The sequence below is a fragment of the Mustelus asterias genome, unplaced genomic scaffold (assembly GCF_964213995.1).
Source record: "Mustelus asterias unplaced genomic scaffold, sMusAst1.hap1.1 HAP1_SCAFFOLD_63, whole genome shotgun sequence".
Classification (NCBI taxonomy): domain Eukaryota; kingdom Metazoa; phylum Chordata; class Chondrichthyes; order Carcharhiniformes; family Triakidae; genus Mustelus; species Mustelus asterias.
The window spans coordinates 156742-175550 of NW_027590128.1; the positions used below are offsets into that span (position 1 = coordinate 156742).

The 18809-nt window shown below is 46.2% G+C and overlaps 3 protein-coding genes across 3 annotated transcripts in view; 1 reads left to right on the forward strand and 2 right to left on the reverse strand.

Moving 5' to 3' along the window:
• Positions 1 to 18809, forward strand: part of LOC144483376 (uncharacterized) — a 490005-nt gene that overhangs the window by 12822 nt on the left and 458374 nt on the right. The gene's annotated exons all lie outside the window — the stretch shown is intronic.
• LOC144483383 (uncharacterized) lies at positions 929 to 6113 on the reverse strand. The gene is made up of 3 exons (XM_078202104.1): positions 6026 to 6113; positions 4638 to 4742; positions 929 to 2269 (listed from the first exon to the last, which is right to left on the reverse strand). The coding sequence occupies exon 3, from the start codon at positions 1920 to 1922 to the stop codon at positions 1332 to 1334; it is 591 nt and encodes a 196-aa protein (XP_078058230.1). The 5' UTR covers positions 1923 to 2269; positions 4638 to 4742; positions 6026 to 6113; the 3' UTR covers positions 929 to 1331.
• Positions 10743 to 17943, reverse strand: LOC144483326 (uncharacterized). The gene is made up of 3 exons (XM_078202043.1): positions 17905 to 17943; positions 13066 to 13872; positions 10743 to 10823 (listed from the first exon to the last, which is right to left on the reverse strand). Exons 2-3 carry the CDS (start codon positions 13687 to 13689, stop codon positions 10743 to 10745), a joined length of 705 nt encoding a protein of 234 aa, XP_078058169.1. The 5' UTR covers positions 13690 to 13872; positions 17905 to 17943.

An 18809-nucleotide genomic window follows, 5' to 3' on the forward strand; every position in this document is an offset into this window, starting at 1 on the left:
GAATCCACTCTTAGAGGTCCACTTTTCAGTCCAGTGCTACTTGGAGTGTACCGTCACTTCACCGACTACCGGGTCACAAGACCTTCACAGTTCTTATCACAAATTTATGATAAAATAATGTAAACATGCCTGAAAACGCTTCACTTCTTAGCTACCTACCACTGTTTATTGATTAGTCAGCCCCCTTTTTTACAGATTCCAGGATCTCAGCTGCTGAACACCAGCCGGTCCCGCAATAATCTCATAGAATCTCGACAGTGCAGAAGGAGGCCATTCGGCCCATCAAGTTTGCACCAACCACAGTCCCACCAACCCTATCCCCATAATCCCATTCATTTACCCTAGCTAGTCCCCCTGACACTAAGGGGCAATTTAGCATGGCCAATCCATCTAACCTGCACTTCTTTGGACTGTGGGAGGAAACCGGAGCACCTGGAGGAAACCTACACAGACACGGGGAGAATGTGCAAACTCCACACAGACTGTGACCCAAGCTGGGAATCGAACCCGGGTTCCTTGCGCTGTGAGGCAGCAGTGCTAACCACTGTGCCACGTGCCACCCCAGTTTAATTCTAACTCATTCTGAGTAAATATTCTCACCAGGTCCTCTGTTGGGGCCCTGCTGAGCAGCTTTAATGGTCCGTGATTGCAGAAACTGAGCAGTCACAGGAATGTGGTCAAGATAGTCCAGTCCCATAATGCCTCACATTCAATCTGCAGTCCTTCAATTATAACAGAATATGTGGCTGTATGTAGCTGCCTCGGCCGTGGTCAACCCCAACACTGCCTTCCTGAACTGCTACAATGCCTGAGGTGTAAGTACACCCACAGTGCTGTTAGGGAGGGATTTCCAGCTACACATTCCAGACTTTCACTAGACTGTAGGTGGATATCAGATTGATATATTCCATTCAACCACACCCAAGATGAGTTATTCCAATTCCTTTATTGTCCAGGACAATATATTCACAATATCTTTAAAACAGAAATTAAACATTCCCATTTGATTTCAGGTATTAACATATTCTGTTAGTTTGTTCTTTATTGTCAATGTCAGGCTGGGGTTGTTCCCTTGGAGCAAAGGAGGTTGAGGGGAGATTTGATAGAGGTGGACAAGATTCTGACAGGTTTAGATAAGGTGGACAAAGAAAAGCTGTTCCCATTAGCTGATGGGACAAGGATGAGGGGGACACAGATTTATGGTTTTGGGTCAGAGATGCAGGGGGGTCACCCTTCGACCCTCCCCATTGACCAACTGAGAGAATGAACAAAATGCAGTCCTGGGTGTAATTGAGAGCAGAAACAATAACAGCAGAATCCAACCTCTGAAATCACTCGTGAACTCGCTGGTGTCTCAACAGGTGGGATGACTGAGCGAATCCCTTCCCACACTGAGGGCAGGTGAATGGCCTCTCCCCAGTATGAATGTGCTCATGTGCCCGCAGGTTGGATGAACAAGCAAATCCCTTCCCACACTGAGAGCAGATGAATGGCCTCTCCCCAGTGTGAACTCGCTGGTGTATCCGCAGGTCAGATGACCGAGTGAATCCCTTCCCACACTGAGAGCAGGTGAATGGCTTCTCCCCAGTGTGAACTCGCTGGTGCCTCCGCAGGCTGGATAAATGACTGAATCCCTCCCCACACTGAAAACACGTGAACAGCCTCTCCCCAGTGTGAACTCGCTGGTGTGTCAGCAGGTTGAATGACTGAATGAATCCCTTCCCACACTGAGAACACATGAACGGTCTCTCCCCAGTGTGAACTCGCTGGTGTCTCTGCAGGTTGAATGACTGAGTGAATCCCTCCCCACACTGAGAGCACATGAATGGTCTCTCCCCAGTGTGGTTGCGCCGATGAGCTTCCAGCTCATTTGGGTATCTGTATCTCTTCCCACAGTCTGCACATTTCCATGGTTTCTCCATGGTGCAGGTGTCCTTGCCTCTCTCTTGTGTGGACAATCCGTTGAAGCCTCGTCCACACACAGAACACGGGTACAGTCTCTCGCTGCTGTGAATGATGTGATATTTATTCAGGCTGTGTAACTGGTTAAAGCTCTTTAGTCAGTGCGCTGGAACACTCTCACTCGAGTGTGGCAGTGTGTTGGTGCTTTTCCAGTCACACTGATGTTTGAAATCTTTTCAAATCAACAGACCGGACAATCATTTCTCCTTCGAGATTCAAAGTCCGATGATATTGAGCTCCCAAGGAATATGACTCTGTCAGATCTGACATGACGTTTGAGATTTCGGGCTGTGTCTCTTTCAATGTCCTGTGAAATTAGTTTACAAAAGTCATCAGTGTCAGTACAGGATAGAAAGTCAGAACAGGATTCTATTTAAAAATGAAAGTGGATGGGCACTTGAAGGAAATAAACTTTCAGGAGAATGGGGATATAGAGTGGGAATGGGACTGGAATGTTATACAGAGAGTCAGCATGGACTCGAGTTACCAAATGTATTCCTTCTGTGCTGTAATGACTTTATGACTGGAAATGTATAACATCGCTACAGCATTATATTACAATGCAAGAAATAATAATAAATACAGAAACATAAATAATTTATCTAATCTGGGTACCATATAATAACACTAGACATATCTCTGTCCTATATTAATTTACTGTCCCCTTAAATATCAGCCATCTCCTGCCCTTTAATTGTGAACATTAGGAAAGAGACCATCCTTTTAGACAGAAAGAAGATTAACGTTTCAGGGTGGGCAGAATGAATTACAGGGAATAAAAATGTATCAGATTTTGTTGGTTAATATAAGCTCAGAAGTGGAAGGGAAATGATCTCCAGTGGAAGAGAAACAGTTCCTGAACATTGTAAGACTAAGCTGGTCACTCAGCAGTGAATAGAGTTGTGAAGTGGTAAAAACCTCATCAAGACATAGCTTGTGGAAATAATAGTTAAAATACACCCATTATTAGAGGCAGAGGAAGGTAGACAATGGCAGAGAGCTGATCAGGGAGGGCAGAGGTGAAACAGAGAAATGGATGGTCGTTTAAAAATTCATAAAAAGCATGGTTAGCAAGTTTGCAGACGATACTAAATTAGGAGGAATCGCTGATAGTGAAGAAGGTTATCAAAAATTACAGGGGGATCTTGATCAGTTGTTCGGTTAGGAAAGTGGGCCAATGATTGGCAAATGGATTTCAGTACAGATAATACAGAGTACAGAGGCACAACCTCAGGCTATAGGGACGATCCTTTAAAACAGAGATAAGGAGGAATTTCTTCAGCCAGAGAGTGGTGAATTTGTGGAACTCTTTGCCGCAGAAGGCTGTGGAGGCCAGGTCATTGACTGTCTTTAAGACAGAGATATATAGGTTCTTGATTAATAAGGAGATCTGGGGTTATGGGAAAAAGGCAGGAAAATGGGGATGAGAAAAATATCAGCCATGATTGAAGGGCGGAGCAAACTCGATGGGCCGAGTGGCCTATTTCTGCTCCTATCTCTTATGGTCTTAAGTGTGAGTGTTGCATTTTGGAAAGTCAAACCAGGGTAGGACTTGTACAGTGAATGGTAAGGCACTGGGGAGTGTTGAGGAACAGAGGAACACAGGAATACAAGTACATAGTTCATTGAAAGTGGCGGCACAGGTAAACAGAGTGGTGAAGAAGGCATTTAGCACACTGGCCTTCATCAGTCAGGGCACTGAGTATAGGAGTTGGGACATTATGTTATAGTTGTATAAGTCATTGGTGAGGCTGCACTTGGAGTACTGTGTACAGTTTTTGTAACCCTGTTACAGGAAAGACATTGATAAACTGGAAAGAGTGCAAAGAAGATTTATGAGGATGTTGCCGGGACTAATGGGCCTGAATGATCGTGTGAGGTTGGATAGGCTAGGGCTTTATTCCTTTGAATGTAGGAGAATGTGGGGTGACTATATTGAGGTGTATTAAATCATGAGGGGCATAGATAGGATGAACCCACATTGTCTTTTTGCCAGGGTAAGAGAATTGAAAACTAGAGGGCATGGGTTTAAGATGAGAGGGGAAAGATTAAAAGGAACCTGAGGGGCAACTTCTTCATGCAAAGGGTGGTGTGTACATGGAATGAGCTGCCAGAGAAAATGGTTGAGGCAGGTTCAAACAGCAGGTTTAAACATTTTTAAAAGCATTTGGATAATTACATGAATTGGAAAGGATTAGAGGGATATGAGCCAAACATGGACAACTGGGACTAGCTGGGAGGGCACCATGGTTGGCATGGATCAGTTGGGCCCAAGGGCCAGTTTCCGTGCTATATTGCTCTATGACTCTATGTGTTGGCTGCATCAGCATCTATTGCCCATAACTCATTGCCCTTGAACTGAGTGGTTTGCATTGCTGGGGGATGTGGTAATTTCCTTCTTTAAAGGACATTATTAAATTGGATGGATTTTTACAACAATTGTCATCAATGGACTTCTAAGTCTAGATTTTTACTGAATTCAAATTTCAACATCTGCCGTTGTGGGATTCGAACCCAGGGTTCACAGTGCATTGACCTGGATCCCTGTATTACTAATCCAATAACACTATCACTGCACCATTGCCTCCCCATCCATGGTAAAGGAGTCACAATAGCCCGAGATCCATGGAATCAGAGCATGCTCTAAATTTAAATTAATGCTCACTAACACTCACCTCAAAACAATTTCACTGTTTTCACATTTTAAAATCTGCAGCAGCTGAAAAGATCTCAGAGAGATTGATGTCCGGGAAAAATTTTGCAATCTTCAAATCTTCTCCCTGTAAATGAGGAAAGTTATAGGTGTAATTCAAGGTTAGAAATTCAAGACAGACAAACATTTCTTTTGGTCTGAGTTTGCTGTGTGTAAATCTTTCCCTTCTAATCCCCTGTAAAAGGAGTTTCCAAAATCCATCAGCATCTGTCCAGGATAGAGATTCAAAACATTCACTCCTCCTTTAACCTGGCACAGAATTACTTCAGCTGGGACAAAATTGCAGTGGAGGCAGTTCAGAGAAGATCCAGTTGGTTGATTCCTGAAATGAGGAGTTTTATCTTTCAGGTTGAGCAGCTTGGGCCTCTACTCTTTGGAGTTCAGAAGACTGAGAAGTAATCTTAATGAAACATCTGGGAATTTAAGGGCGGAACAGTGGTTAGCACTGCTGCCTCACAGCACCAGGGTCCCAGGTTCAATTCCGGCCTTGGGTCACTGTCTGTATGGAGTTTGCACATTCTCCCCATGTCTGCGTGGGTTTCCTCCGGGTGCTCTGGTTTCCTCCCACAGTTCAAAGATGTGTGGGTTAGGTGGATTGGCTATGCTAAATTGACCCTAGTGTCAGGGGGATTAGCAGGGTAAATGCATGGGGTTGTGGGGCTGGGGCCTGGGTGGGATTGTGGTCGGTACAGACCTGATGGGCCAAATGGCCTCATTCTGCACTGTAGGGATTCTATGATTCATATGATATAAGGTGCTTGACAAGGTAGATGCTGAGAGGATGTTTCCTCTGGTGTGGAAATCAAGTAAAAATAAAGGATCTCAAATTTAAGATGAAGAGAGATCTTTTCTCTCAGCGGGTTGTTGATCTTTGGAACTCTGTCTTCACCAGTGAGTATTGGAGGCAGGTCATTGAATATATTCAAAGCTGAGGTTTTGATCCACAAGAAAGCCAAGGGTATGGACGGGGTGGGGGTAGCAAAGTAGACATGATCTTATTGAATGATGCAGCAGGCTCGATGGGCCCAATGACTGGCTCCTGTTCTTGGATAGCTGCGCATGCGCCCTGCTACCTATTGTCCCTCTGAAGATCGAGGTTCTGAACCAACCCCTGAAACCACGCCCATTATGACCCGTCACAGACAGCAGCGCATGCGCCCTCCGTCTCCGCTGAAACAAGATGGCGGCCGATAACCGGGGCCTGTTCCAGGGATAAAAGCCTGGGAGCTGTAAACTCGGGACCTGCAGGGTCTATTCGGGCCGTGCGGCCTACAGCGGGTGTTTCGAAGCCATACCTCCCTCCCTATCCCGACTCCCGGCTCCATTTCTCCCACAGCCCAACCGACTCACCCGCAGAAAAATGTGCCAACTCCCGCACTCGCAAGACTCCGAGCAAAGTGACATTGCGCACGCTCCAGATATAGCACTGCGCCTGCGCAATAGGCTCCTGTGGAATGAATAGGACACTGTCACACCCGCAGGGGCAGCTGGGAATTAACGGCGTCATTGTCAAAGACGATAATAGAAAATTATCTTGTGCAATTAAGATCAAATAATTTAAAAAAATGTATTCCTCGGAATTTGTGCACTGCCATTCTCCATTTCTAAAATTGATTTAAACCAGTGCTCTCCTGTGGGAATACCCCGAGTTTTAAAAACTTTTCCCACTGGTTTCTTCCCCTCTCTGCTCTCCTGAAGGTGCTCATACTGGTTGGGTAAATCCCACAGAGACTGGTTTCTTTCACTTTCTTTCCCCTGATGCTGAATATTCTGTTTTATGGAATGATACATCACAGATGGAAACCATTTTGCTCATCCTGCCCAATCGGGCTGTCTTTAAGATCTATCCAATTAATCCCACAGCCTTGCTGGCAGAGTGAGAACAATATCTATATACTGCAGCAGTGCAGGAGGTGAATGGAAAATGTTTTCCAGTTGCACACCTCTCAGACACACTCACCCCTAGAAAGATAAATTGGCCTGTGTACTAAGAACAAAGAAAATTACAGTACAGGAACAGGCCCTTTGGCCCTCCAAGCCTGCACCGACCATGCTGCCCGATTTAAGTAAAACCCCCTACCCTTCTGGGAACCATATCACTCTATTCCCAAAGTATTCATGTACTTGTCAAGACGCCCCTTAAAAGTCACTACCGTACCTGCTTCCACTACCTCCCCCGAGTTCCAGGCACCCACCACTCCCCGCTGTGAATGCTGCGATGTATTTTCAGGCTGTGTAACTGGTTAAAGCTCTTTCCACACTCAGTGCACTGGAACACTCTCACTCGGGTGTGTGTCTCGGTGCTTTTCCAGTCACACTGAAATTTAAAATCTCCTGAAGCAGACTGAACAGAGAAACATTTCCATTCTGGATTCAAAGGTCGATAATATTCAGGTCCCGACGAATTGAGGACTCTGTCAGATATTGATGTGACGTTTGGTTTGAGATTTCTGTCTGTAAATCCTCACCTTCTAATATCCTGTAAAAGGAATTTACAAAAGTCATCAATGTCAGTACAAGATAGAAATTCAGAACAGACAGTTCAAGTTTCTATGGAACATTCTTTCCTCTCTCATTCCCCAAAAGCTGTAAATCTCCATCCCACACACTCTCTCTCCATTCTCACTCTGCTGTATCTAATATTCACCCTCCCAATTCTCCTAAAGATGCTAATTGAGGCTGATTGACAGATCCATGCTCACTGCTTCCTGTCCTGGACACAGGGAGCTGAAAATCTCCATGCAGGCTGCCAGACAGATGTCTATAATACTGGATAAAAGTGTAATATACAGGACATTATTTGAATAGTGACAGAGCAGGGATTTGAGGAAGATTTATACTTGGGTAGGGAGAGCACATGATCTGGAACTCGCTGCCTAAAAGGATGGTGGAACAGAAGATGAATGGGAAATACATCTCATGATATAGTGGGATCTGGAAAGCAGAATTTATTTCCCTTTCCAAAAGAGAAAATGCTGGAAAATCTCTGCAGGTCTGGCAGCATCTGTGAGGAGAGAAAAGAGCTGACATTGAGGCCGGATGACCCTTTGTCAAAGCTATTTCCCTTTCTTTCCTTCTCTGCCACCGCTCTGCCTCATCAATAAGACATTGGGACTCAGAGGGTTGATGCAGTTTGATGGACAAGTTGTCTCCATTCTGAACAATGGGGAACAAGCTCCTCCCACTCAATGACAACATTGCCCCCTAAAAGGATGACGGCTGCGCATGCGCCTTCTTGCATATTGCCCCCAATAAAGATGGCGGCCGTGAGCGCGGCCCGAACATGAGGAGCTGCGGTACCGCTCGGTACAAACTGGGTCCGTTGGAGGTCCCTCTACGGAGGGATCTCCCCCAATTACGTCGGGGACCTGGGGTGGAGGGTGATGCATGCAGCAGTTCCGCACAACCGTAGGATTCACTGGTTCACGGGCTCCGAAGACTGCCCTTTCTGCGGCCTTGTGGAGTCCATGGACTATGTCTATGTTGAGTGTCTTAGGCTGCACTCCCTTTATGTTTTCCTAAAGAGCCTTTTGTTGATGTTTTGTCTGCATTTCAGTCCCACGCTCCTGATCTACGGACACCTGGTGCGGAGAGGGGAGGGGAGGGATGGCGACCTCCTTGTGAACCTGCTCCTGGGCCTGGCGAAACGCGCCATTTACTGGTCCAGGCTGCGGGCGATCGAGGGGGCCGTCCATCCTGACTGTCTTCCCCTCTACCGCAGCTACGTTCACGGCCAGGTGTCCCTGGAGAGGGAGCATGCGGTGTCCACGGGCGAGGTTGACGCTTTCCGCGCCCGCTGGGCACCGCAGGGGTTGGGGTGCATTATTGACCCTAATAATCACATTTTAATTTGATGTTTTTAAGTTTCCTTTGTACTTTGATTTCTGTTCGGGCTGTTCCCCCTCCTTTTTGGGGAGCTGCCCCTTTTACTTTGTCCTGAATTAATCTGAGTTTGTTTACTTGGTTTGGTTTGACCTAAAAAGAGGACAAACTGGGTCCGTGAAGCTCTTTACCGAGGTTCACGGCTGACACAACCTGCTTACGCAGCGTTTCCGTCCACCCGCGAGATCCCTCGCCCCCTCCGTACCGTCAATCACCGCTAACCTATCTCCGAGCCGAAAAAACAGCCCCGTCTCCGTCGCCATTACCCACACTGCGCATGCCCCAGTCAGAGCGGGCCCCGCCCCTCATTCACTGTGATTGGTTGGAGGACCAGCCTCTCCCACTCGGACCTCCAACCGCGCCCCTTGTCTCCCCATTGGTCCACGCTGCCGTCAATCAGCCGGGCATTGTGACGGTGACTTGCTGCTTGTCCAATAATAAGTGACAGAGTCTCAGTGTTACAATGACACACACAGGCTCCAATACAATCAGAGTGGGGATGGAGCACAGAGACAACACAGCAAAGCACTGACTTCAAAACAGAAAATGCTGCAAAACCTCAGCAAGTCTGACAGCAACTGTGGAGAGAGATTCCATGAAGTGGAGATGCCGGCGTTCGACTGGGGTAGGCCCAGTAAGAAGTCTCACAACACCAGGTTAAAGTCCAACAGGTTTATTTGGTAGCACAAGCCATAAGCTTTCGGAGCGCTGCCCCTTCATCAGATGAGTGGGAGTTCTGTTCACAAACAGGGCATATAAAGACACAAACCCAATTTACAAAATAATGGTTGGAATGCAAGTCTTTACAGGTAATCAAGTCTTAATGGTACAGACAACGTGAGTGGAGACAGCATTAAGCACAGGTTAAAGAGATGTGTATTGTCTCCAGCCAGGACAGAAAGTGAGATTTTGCAAGTCCAGGCAAGTTGTGGGGGTTACAGATAGTGTGACATGAACCCAAGATCCTGGTTGAGGCCGTCCTCATGTGTGCGGAACTTAGCTATCAGTCCCTGCTCAGCGACTCTGCGTTGTTGTGTGTCATGAAGGCCGTCTTGGAGAACGCTTACCCGAAGATCAGAGGCCGAATTCTATGAATGCCTGTGACTGTTGAAGTGTTCCCCAACAGGAAGAGAACACTCTTGCCTGGTGATTGTCGAGCGCTGTTCATTCATCCGTGGTCGTCTCGTCTGCATAGTCTCCCCAATGTACCATGCCTCGGGACATCCTTTCCTGCAACGTATCAGGCAGACAACGTTGGCTGAGTTGCAAGTGTATGTACCGTGTACCTGGTGGATGGTGTTCTCACGTGAGATGATGGCAGCCGTGTTGATGATCCGGCACGTCTTGCAGAGGTTGCTGTGGCAGGGTTGTGTGGTGTCGTGGTCACTGTTCTCCTGAAGGCTGGGGAGTTTGTGAGACTTACAAAGAGATTCTAGCCAACATTTCGAGTCTGAATGACCCTTCGTCATGGATTGGCTTAGTTTACTTACTCTGGATTTAACAAACATAGTGTTTATTCCAAATATAAGTCAGGCTGCAGTGTGTCAGTGAACACAGTATTGGATCCAATGTAATGATAGGGCAGACAGTATAGAATCCCTACAGTGCAGAAGGAGGTCACTGAGCCTATACCAACAACGATCTCACCCCCAGCCCTATCCCCGTCACCCATGTAGTTATCCTGCTAATCCCCAACACTAAGGGCCAATTTAGCATGGCCAATCAATCTAATCTGCACATTTTTGGAGTGTGGGAGTAAATAAGAGCACCCGGAGGAAACCCACACAGATACAGGGAGAATGTGCAGACTCCACACAGTCAGCTGAGGCACGAATTGAACCCGGGTTCCTGGCGCTGTGAGGCAGCAATGCTGACCACTGGGCTGCCAGGCTGCCTGTGTTTTAAGAAATCTCATTAAAATCTGGAACTCAGATGGGGATATGGGTTGGTGTTAGGTGGGAATCAGATTTACAGAATTTCAGAATGGATTCCTGTAATATCAGCAATCCAATTGCTATATGTTGGTAAGACTGAGGGAAGTATTTAAAGTGGAGACCATCGGTGTGTTTAAAGGTCGTGATGGAATTTATGAATTGAGAAAATATGTGAGAGCAAAGAAATCAATCTAGAAAATTGTAGTCACTTCACGTTGTTCCAGGAGAAGTGGCGTCTGGTTGTGGAGATGTCAGGTTTTACACAGCACATGGTCATTCTGAATGGAGAATCTCTGAGTTGTACAATTCACATCATTCAGGGGCCAGATTGTCTGCTCAGAAAGAGGAAGGTTTCTGTGACACCAATGAAAAGCAACACACACACTCACAGACACCCTCACACACAGAGTCTCACACCCTGCAAATTATCTCCTGTCACTTTATTGTTTTTAGTCTTTTTGAAATAAATCCTGAATGAACTATAAAATCATACATAAGTACTTGTTGAGATTCCCCTGAAAGACATCTATACTGTTCATTTCACTCCCTGTAGTTGTGATTTCCATATTCTCGCCACTCTTTGTGTAGAGAAATTTATCCTGGATTTCCTATTGGGTTTCTTAGTGACTGTTTTATATTGATTGTCTCCAGTTTCCCAGTAACTTCATTGCAGTGTTAATCTAAGCCTACTTGTGACGAATAAATAAAAACTTTACTTTTTGCTCTTCCCCTCAAGAGGAAACACTATTTCTGTATCTAAACCCTTTATAATTTTGAGGACCTCTGCTCAGGTTACCCCTCAGCCTTCATTTCTCAAGAAAGAAGAACTAGCCTGTCAATCCTTTCCTGATAAAAAAACCACACACGTTTTGAAAATCATTTATGGGATGTGGGCATTGCTGGCTTGGCCAGCATTTATGGCTAATCCCTGATTGCCCTTGAGAAGGTGGTGGTGAGCTGCCTTCTACATTAAAATCTCATCATTAAAATCTTCTCCACCCTTTCCAGTGCCTGGATATTTTTTTAATAATACGGTGACCAGAATGGTATGCAGTAGTCAGGAAGATTCTTGATTAAAGAGTCACAGATTTTCCAAAAGTGGTTTGAGCTTATCCATGGTTTTAAATTAGATTATTAGGAAGCAACAATTTAAAAATGATGCATAATAAACAGGGGAAAAAAAAACAAGACCTATGGCAGGTGAGTAACTGAGGCCCCAGCACTGATCCTGCGTTACCCAAATAGTCACTGCCTGCCAGTTGGAAAAAGACCCGTTTAATCCTACTCTTTGTCTCCTGTCTGCCAATCAGTTTTCTCCCCATCTCAGTACAACAGCCCCAATCCCATGTGCTTTACTTTTTGTGAAGAAGTTGCCGAGTTGGCGGACGAGGGGAATCGGGTTCACGTTATCTATCTCAGGGCATAATCATCAACAACTTGTATTTACACAGAGTGTTGTGGGGCTGGAGGAGGTTACTGCGATACTGAGGAACTTTTTAAAATTCATTTTTACGGAATGTAGGCGTCACTTGCTGGGCCAGCATTTCTTTCCCATCCCTAACTGCCCTCCATTTCAGAGGGCATTTGAGAGTCAACCACATTGCTGGTCTGGAGTCACATGTAGGCCTGACCAAGTAAGGACGGCAGGTTTCCTTTTCTAAAGGACGTTACTGAATCAAATGGGTTTTTACGACAATTGATTAAAGGTTGAGGTTTGTCATTAGACTTTTAATTGAAGATTTTAATTGAATACAAATTTCACCATCGACTGTGGTGGGATTCGAACCTGGGTCCCCAGAGCCTTACCCTGAGTCCAGTGATAATTCCACTGTGCCGCTGCCTCCCCTATTCATCCAATTGTTATTGTTTATCTCAGGGCGCAGAAACAACAGAATCCAACGTTGCCGGTCACACATGAAGTCGTCTATGTTTCAGCAGGCTGTAATACTGATTAAATCCCTTCCCACACATGGAGCAGTTGAAAGGTTTTGCCCCAGTGTGAACTCGCTGGTGTCTCTGCAGACGGGATGGATCAGTGAATCCCTTCCCACACAGGGAGCAGTTGAAAGGTTTTGCCCCAGTGTGAACTCGCTGGTGTCTCTGCAGGCGGGATGGATCAGTGAATCCCTTCCCACACAGGGAGCAGGTGAACGGTTCTGTCGCAGTGTGAGCTCGCTGGTGTTTCAGCATATAGGATGAATCAGTGAATCCCTTCCCACACACAGAGCAGGTGAACGGCTTCTCCCCGGTGTGAATGCGTTGGTGTCTCAGCAGGCCAGACGACTGAGCGAATCCCTTTCCACACACAGAGCACAGGAACGGCCTCTCCCCGGTGTGAATGCGTTTGTGTTTCAGCAGATCATCACTTCTTTTAAAGGTCTTATTGCATTCTGAGCATTGAAAAGGTCTCTTGTCAGAGTGAATGTGTTGGTGTTGATTGCAGTAGGAAAACTGAGCAAATCTTTTGCCGCAAATGGAGCAGGAGAACGGCTTCTCCCCTGTGTGAATGCGGCGGTGTCTCCGGAGGCTGGATGACTCCGTGAAAGCCTTCCCACACACGGAGCAGCTGAATGCCTTCTCCCCGGTGTGAATCGGCCGGTGACTTAGCAGATGCTGGAAACAAGTAAATGCTTTCCCACACACAGGGCAAACGTATGGCCTCTCCCCAGTGTGAGTGCCCTGGTGTCTCAGCAGACTAATCCTTCTTTTGAAGGTCTTCTCACATTTAAAGCATTTAAAATGTCTCTTCTGAAAATGAATCTGTTGGTGAACGGTGCAGTGGGAGGACTGAGTGAATCTCTTCCCACACTGGGAGCAGCTGAATGGCCTGTCCTTGGTGTGAACTTGTTGGTGCTCAGTGAGATGCACTGAGTCGCTGAACGACTCTCCACAGTGAGAGCAGCTGAACGGTCTCTCGTGTGTGTGAAGGAGCTGGTGCTCTGCAAGGCGGGAGGACTGGCTGAACCTCTTCCCGCAGTGGGAGCAGCTGAACGGTCTCTCGTCAGTGTGAAGGAGCTGGTGTTGGGCCTGTTCCTCAGAGGTTTCAATGCTTTGCCCAGAGTCAGAGCTTTGAAGAGGCTTCTGAATAATGTGATCGAGTTGGTGAGCCAGCAGGTTGGACGAACACATGAATTTCTTCCCACACACGGAGCAGGTGAATGAACTCTCACTGTTGCGAGCTCGCTGTCGTGTCAGCATGTTTTCCAGCTGTATCAATCCCTTCCCACAGGAGGAGCAAGGAAACAGATTCTCACCAGTTTCCAACTGAGATGGTCAATTAAATCCCTTCAGATGTACAAATCTTCAAATCCCAATGAATTGATTGACTCTGTCTGACGTGAGATTTGTTTGTCCAGACTGCAAATCCTCCTCTTCTATTTCCTGCAAAATAAGTTTACAAAGAATTACGTGGCTGGCACGGCGGCACAGTGGTTAGTACTCCAGCCTCACAGCGCCAGGGACCTGGGTTCGATTCCGGCCTTGGTTACCTGTCTGTGTGGAGTTTACACAGTAAGGAGTCTAACAACACCAGGTTAAAGTCCAACAGGTTTATTTGGTAGCAAACGCCACTAGCTTTCAGAGCGCTGCTGTGTGGAGTTTGCACATTCTCCACTTGTCTGCGTGGGTTTCCTCCGGGTGCTCCAGTTTTCTCCCACAGTCCAAAGATATTCAGGTTAGGTGGATTGGCCATGCTAAATTATCCATTTTCTCCCAGGGTGTGTAGGTTGGGGAGATTAGTGGGGTAAATAAGTTGGGTTATGTTGTTGGGGCCTTGGTGGGATGCTCTGTCAGAGAGTTGACTTGATGGGCCAAATAGCCTCCTTCCGAACTGTGGAATTCTATGAATATATCTATCCTGGACTGACAGTGATGACTTTTGTAAATTCCCTTTACAGGGTATTGGAAAGGAGGATTTACAGCAAGAAAACACAAACCAAACATCACGTTGAGATCTGACAGTCACTCGGATCATTAGGAGCTGATTGTTATTGTCTTTGAACAGGGAAGGAGAATTGTTTGTTCTGTCTGTGACAATACACAAACAGGCCATTCGGTTTATCGAGTCTGTACTGGAGTTTATCCTCCACATGAGTCTCCTCTCATTCTGATCACCACATCTCAGCTGTTCAGTTCATTTTTCCAATCCCTTTTTTCTCATAGGCTCGTATATTTTCCTTTTGAAAGCATCTAAAGTATTTGTGTCAACCACTTCCAGTCGCAGTGAGTTCCAAATTCTAACAACTGTCTGAAGAAAGAAACATCTCCTATTTTCCTGTTTGATTTATTTGTTGTCTGTTCATGGTTCCCAGTAATGGAAGAACCAACAAGTGGAAACATTCCATTCACATCTACCTACTTGTCCCATTCAGAAAGCCCGTATCAGAAGAGACAACATTTTCTCTTGGTTTGAGCTTGTTGTGTGTAAATCCTCCCTTTCTAACCCCCTGTAAAAAAAAAAGTGTTCAAAATACATCACGATAGAAAATCCAGGTACAAGTAATTCAGAAAGCTATTATTTGTTATGAGGGGAATGGAGTAAAAGCAGGGAAGTTATGTTTCAGTTGCACACAGTGAGTCTGTATCTGGAGCAATGTGTACATTATCGATTTCCTTATTTAAGGAAAAATATAAATGCATTAGAAGTTCATAGTAGGTTTAGTAGACTAATACCTGGAATAGGTGGATTGTCTGATGAGGAGCAGTGAGACAGTCTCTGCTCGAGTTTAGCTTTTGCTCGAGTTTAAAAGAGTAAGAGGCAACTTAATTTAAACCTTTCACATCCTGAAAAGTCTTGGATGTGGAGAGGTTCATAGAGTCATAGAGGCTTACAGCATGGAAACAGGCCCTTGTCCATGCCGCCCCTTTTTTTAACCCCGAAGCTAGTCCCAATTGTCCGCATTTGGCCCATATCCCTCTAAACCCTTCTTACCCATGTAACTGTCTAAACGCTTTTCAAAAGACAAAATTGTACCTGCCTCTACTACTACCTCTGGCAGTTTGTTCAAGACACTCCCCACCCTCTGTATGAAAATATTGCCGCTCTGGACTCTTTTTATCTCTCCCCTTAAACCTATGAACTCTAGTTTTAGACTCGCCTATCTTTGGGAAAATATATTGACTATCTAGCTGATCTATGCCCCTCATTATTTTATAGACCGCTATAAGATCATCCCTATGCCTCCTGCGCTCCAGAAAAAAAAGTCCCAGTCTATCCAGTCTCACCTTATAACCATCAAGTCCCGCTAGCATCCTACTAAATCTTTTCTGCACTCTTTCTCATTTAATACCATCCTTTCTATAATAGGGTGACCAGAATTGCACACAGTATTCCAAGTGTGGCCTTACCAATGTCTTGTACAACTTCAACAAGATGTATCCTGTATTCAATGTTCTGACCAATGAAACCAAGCATGCCGAATGCCTTCTTCACCACTCTGTCCACCTGTGACTCCACTTTCAAGGAGCTATGAATCTGTTCCCCTAGATGTCTTTGTTCTATAACTCTCCCCAATGCCCTACCATTAACTGAGTAAGTCCTGCCCTGGTTTGATCTACCAAAATGCATCACTTTGCATTTATCTAAATTAAACTCCATCTGGCATTCATCAGCCCACTGGCCCAATTGATCAATATTCCGTTGCAATCAGGGATAATCTTCTTCACTGTCCACTATGCCACAATCCTGGTGTGTACAAACTTACTAACCGTGCCTCCTAAATTCTCATCCACATCATTCATATAAATGATAAAAAGCAGTGGGTGCAACACCAATCCATGAGGCACACCGCTGGTCACAGGCCTCCAGTTTGAAAAACAATCCTCTACAACCATCCTGTCTTCTGTCATGAAGGGGCAGTGCTCTGAAAGCTTGTGGCTTGTGCTACCAAATAAACCTGTTGGACTTTAACCTGGTGTTGTGCGACTTTTTCTGTCATCAAGCCAATTTTGTACCTATTTGGCTACCTCACCCTGGATCCCGTGAGATTTAACCTTATGCAACAACTTACCATGTGGTATCTTGTCAAAGGCCGTGCTAAAGGTCATGCAGAGAAGATCAACTGCACTGCCCTCATCTACCTTCTTGGTTACTCCTTCAAAAAACTCAATCAATTTTGTGAGATATGATTTTGCACTCCAAAGCCATGCTGTCTCTAAATGCCACTCACATGACTGTCTCTAATCAGTCCTTGTGTCTCTAAATGCCTGTAGATCCTGTCTCTCAAAATACCTTCTAAAAACTTGTTAGAACTGTTGTTTACTCTTATGGGAGAATCTTGGGGTCACGATTCATAAAACAGTGCTGCCCATAGAGACAGAGATGAGATGTTTTTCTCTCAGTGGGTCATGACTCTTTGGATCTCCGTTCCTCAAAAGTGGAAGTAGAGCCTGATTTCAATTCGATATATCTCTTGGGGCTAAAGGGATATTATGGGATGGGGGGTGGGATGAGGGTATTGAATTTGAGGATCAGCCATGACTATAATGAATGGCAGGGAATGCTCAAAGAGCTGAATGGTCTACTTCCGCTTCTATGTAAACATGAGGAGCCTGGGGCTGAAGTGTAACGAAAAGGCTATAAGACATAGGAGCAGAATTGGGCCACTCGGCCCATTGAATCTGCTCCACCATTCAATCATGGCTGATATTTTTCTGATCCCCATTCTCCTACCTTTTCCCCATAACCCCTGATCTGCTTATTAATCAACAACCTATCTATCTCTATCTTAAAGACACTCAATGACCTGGCCTCCACAGCCTTCTGCGGCAAAGAGTTCCACAGATTCACCACTCTCTGGCTGAAGAAATTCCTCCTCATCTCTGTTTTAAAGGATCGTCCCTTTAGTCTGAGGTTGTGCCTCTGGTTCTAGTTTTTCCTACTCGTGGAAACATCCTCTCCACGTCCACTCTGTCCAGGCCTCGCCGTACCCTGTAAGATTCAATAAATTCTTCCTCAGCCTTCTAAACTCCAACGAGTACAAAAGCCGTGTAACCGCTTCATGTAAGTACACAGGGATTCAACCTCTCACACTGAATGTGTACATGACCCATAAACTTCTCTCGGCTGCAAACGTCAGGTGCAGCCTGGGAGTGGGTGAAGCTGTTTGAAAATCTGTTGTTCATTGTTGGTATGCATTAGGACCCGATGGGTGCATTAGGACCCGGTGGGAGCAGAAACACAAAGACCCGCCCACTCACGGTTGCGTCACCAAGACACCAACGCGTGCGCTCTGCTCCCCGCTGAATCAAGATGGCGGCCGTTAACCTGAGCTTCGTCTCGGGACAAAGACCTGAAGCTGCAAACACGGGACCTACGGGCTCATATTCGATGTTTGAGGCCTTCACCAGATATTTAGAAACCTTCTACGTCCATCCGCCGCTTCCATTGCTCCCTCTATGTTTCTGCATCCTTACCGGCTGCTGATGAGACAGAGGAACTTCTCTCCAGTTGCTGTCACCCACACTGCGAACGCCGTTGCTTACTGCGCATGTGCATCTCTCCCATGCAAAGAATAGGGAACTCTTCCTATTGGTCCGGGCCCTCATTCACTCTGATTGGCTGGAGGACCAGCCGCTCCCGCTCGGTCCTCCAGTCCCGCCCCTCATTCACTCCGGTTGGTTGGGGGACCAGCCCTGCCCCCTCTTCCTATTGGTCCGGAGCTGCCGTCAATCAATCCCCGGGCATTGTGATGTGGAGCATGCGCAGTGTCATTGCTGTCCTTGGCGCTTGTTTGTCCCGGAGAAGCGGAGTCAGCGTTAGGCGGTGGCTGGGAGGATTTGGAAACACTTTGTGGATCCGCAAACCCTTCAGAATCATTGTCAGCTCCCTGGTTTGCAGCTGCGGGGCTTCTCCCTCCCGGGAACAGGCCCAGGTTAACGGCCCCATCCTGGCTCAGCCACTGGAGGATGGTTCACATCAGAGGATGGGGGAGGGGGACAATAAATAAGAGGTTACACTTTGGCCTCAAATCAATGAGGACTCTGATCTCTGGGAAGGAAGGAAACCCTGGGAGGTGGGCGGGGAGGATTCACAAACACCCGCTGGAGGCACCAACACCCCCAATAAGAGCCATTGGTTTTATTGTCAGATGGCAGACAGCAGCTGGAGAACTGAATCCATGATATGGAGATGCCGGCGTTGACTGGGGTAAAGACAGTAAGAAGTTTAACAACACCAGGTTAAAGTCCAACAGGTTTATTTGGTCGCAAATGCCACTAGCTTTTGGAGCGCTGCCCCTTCGTCAGGTGGAGTGGAGAAATGCTCACAAACAGGGCATACAGAGACACAAACTCAATTTACAGAATAATGATTGGAATGC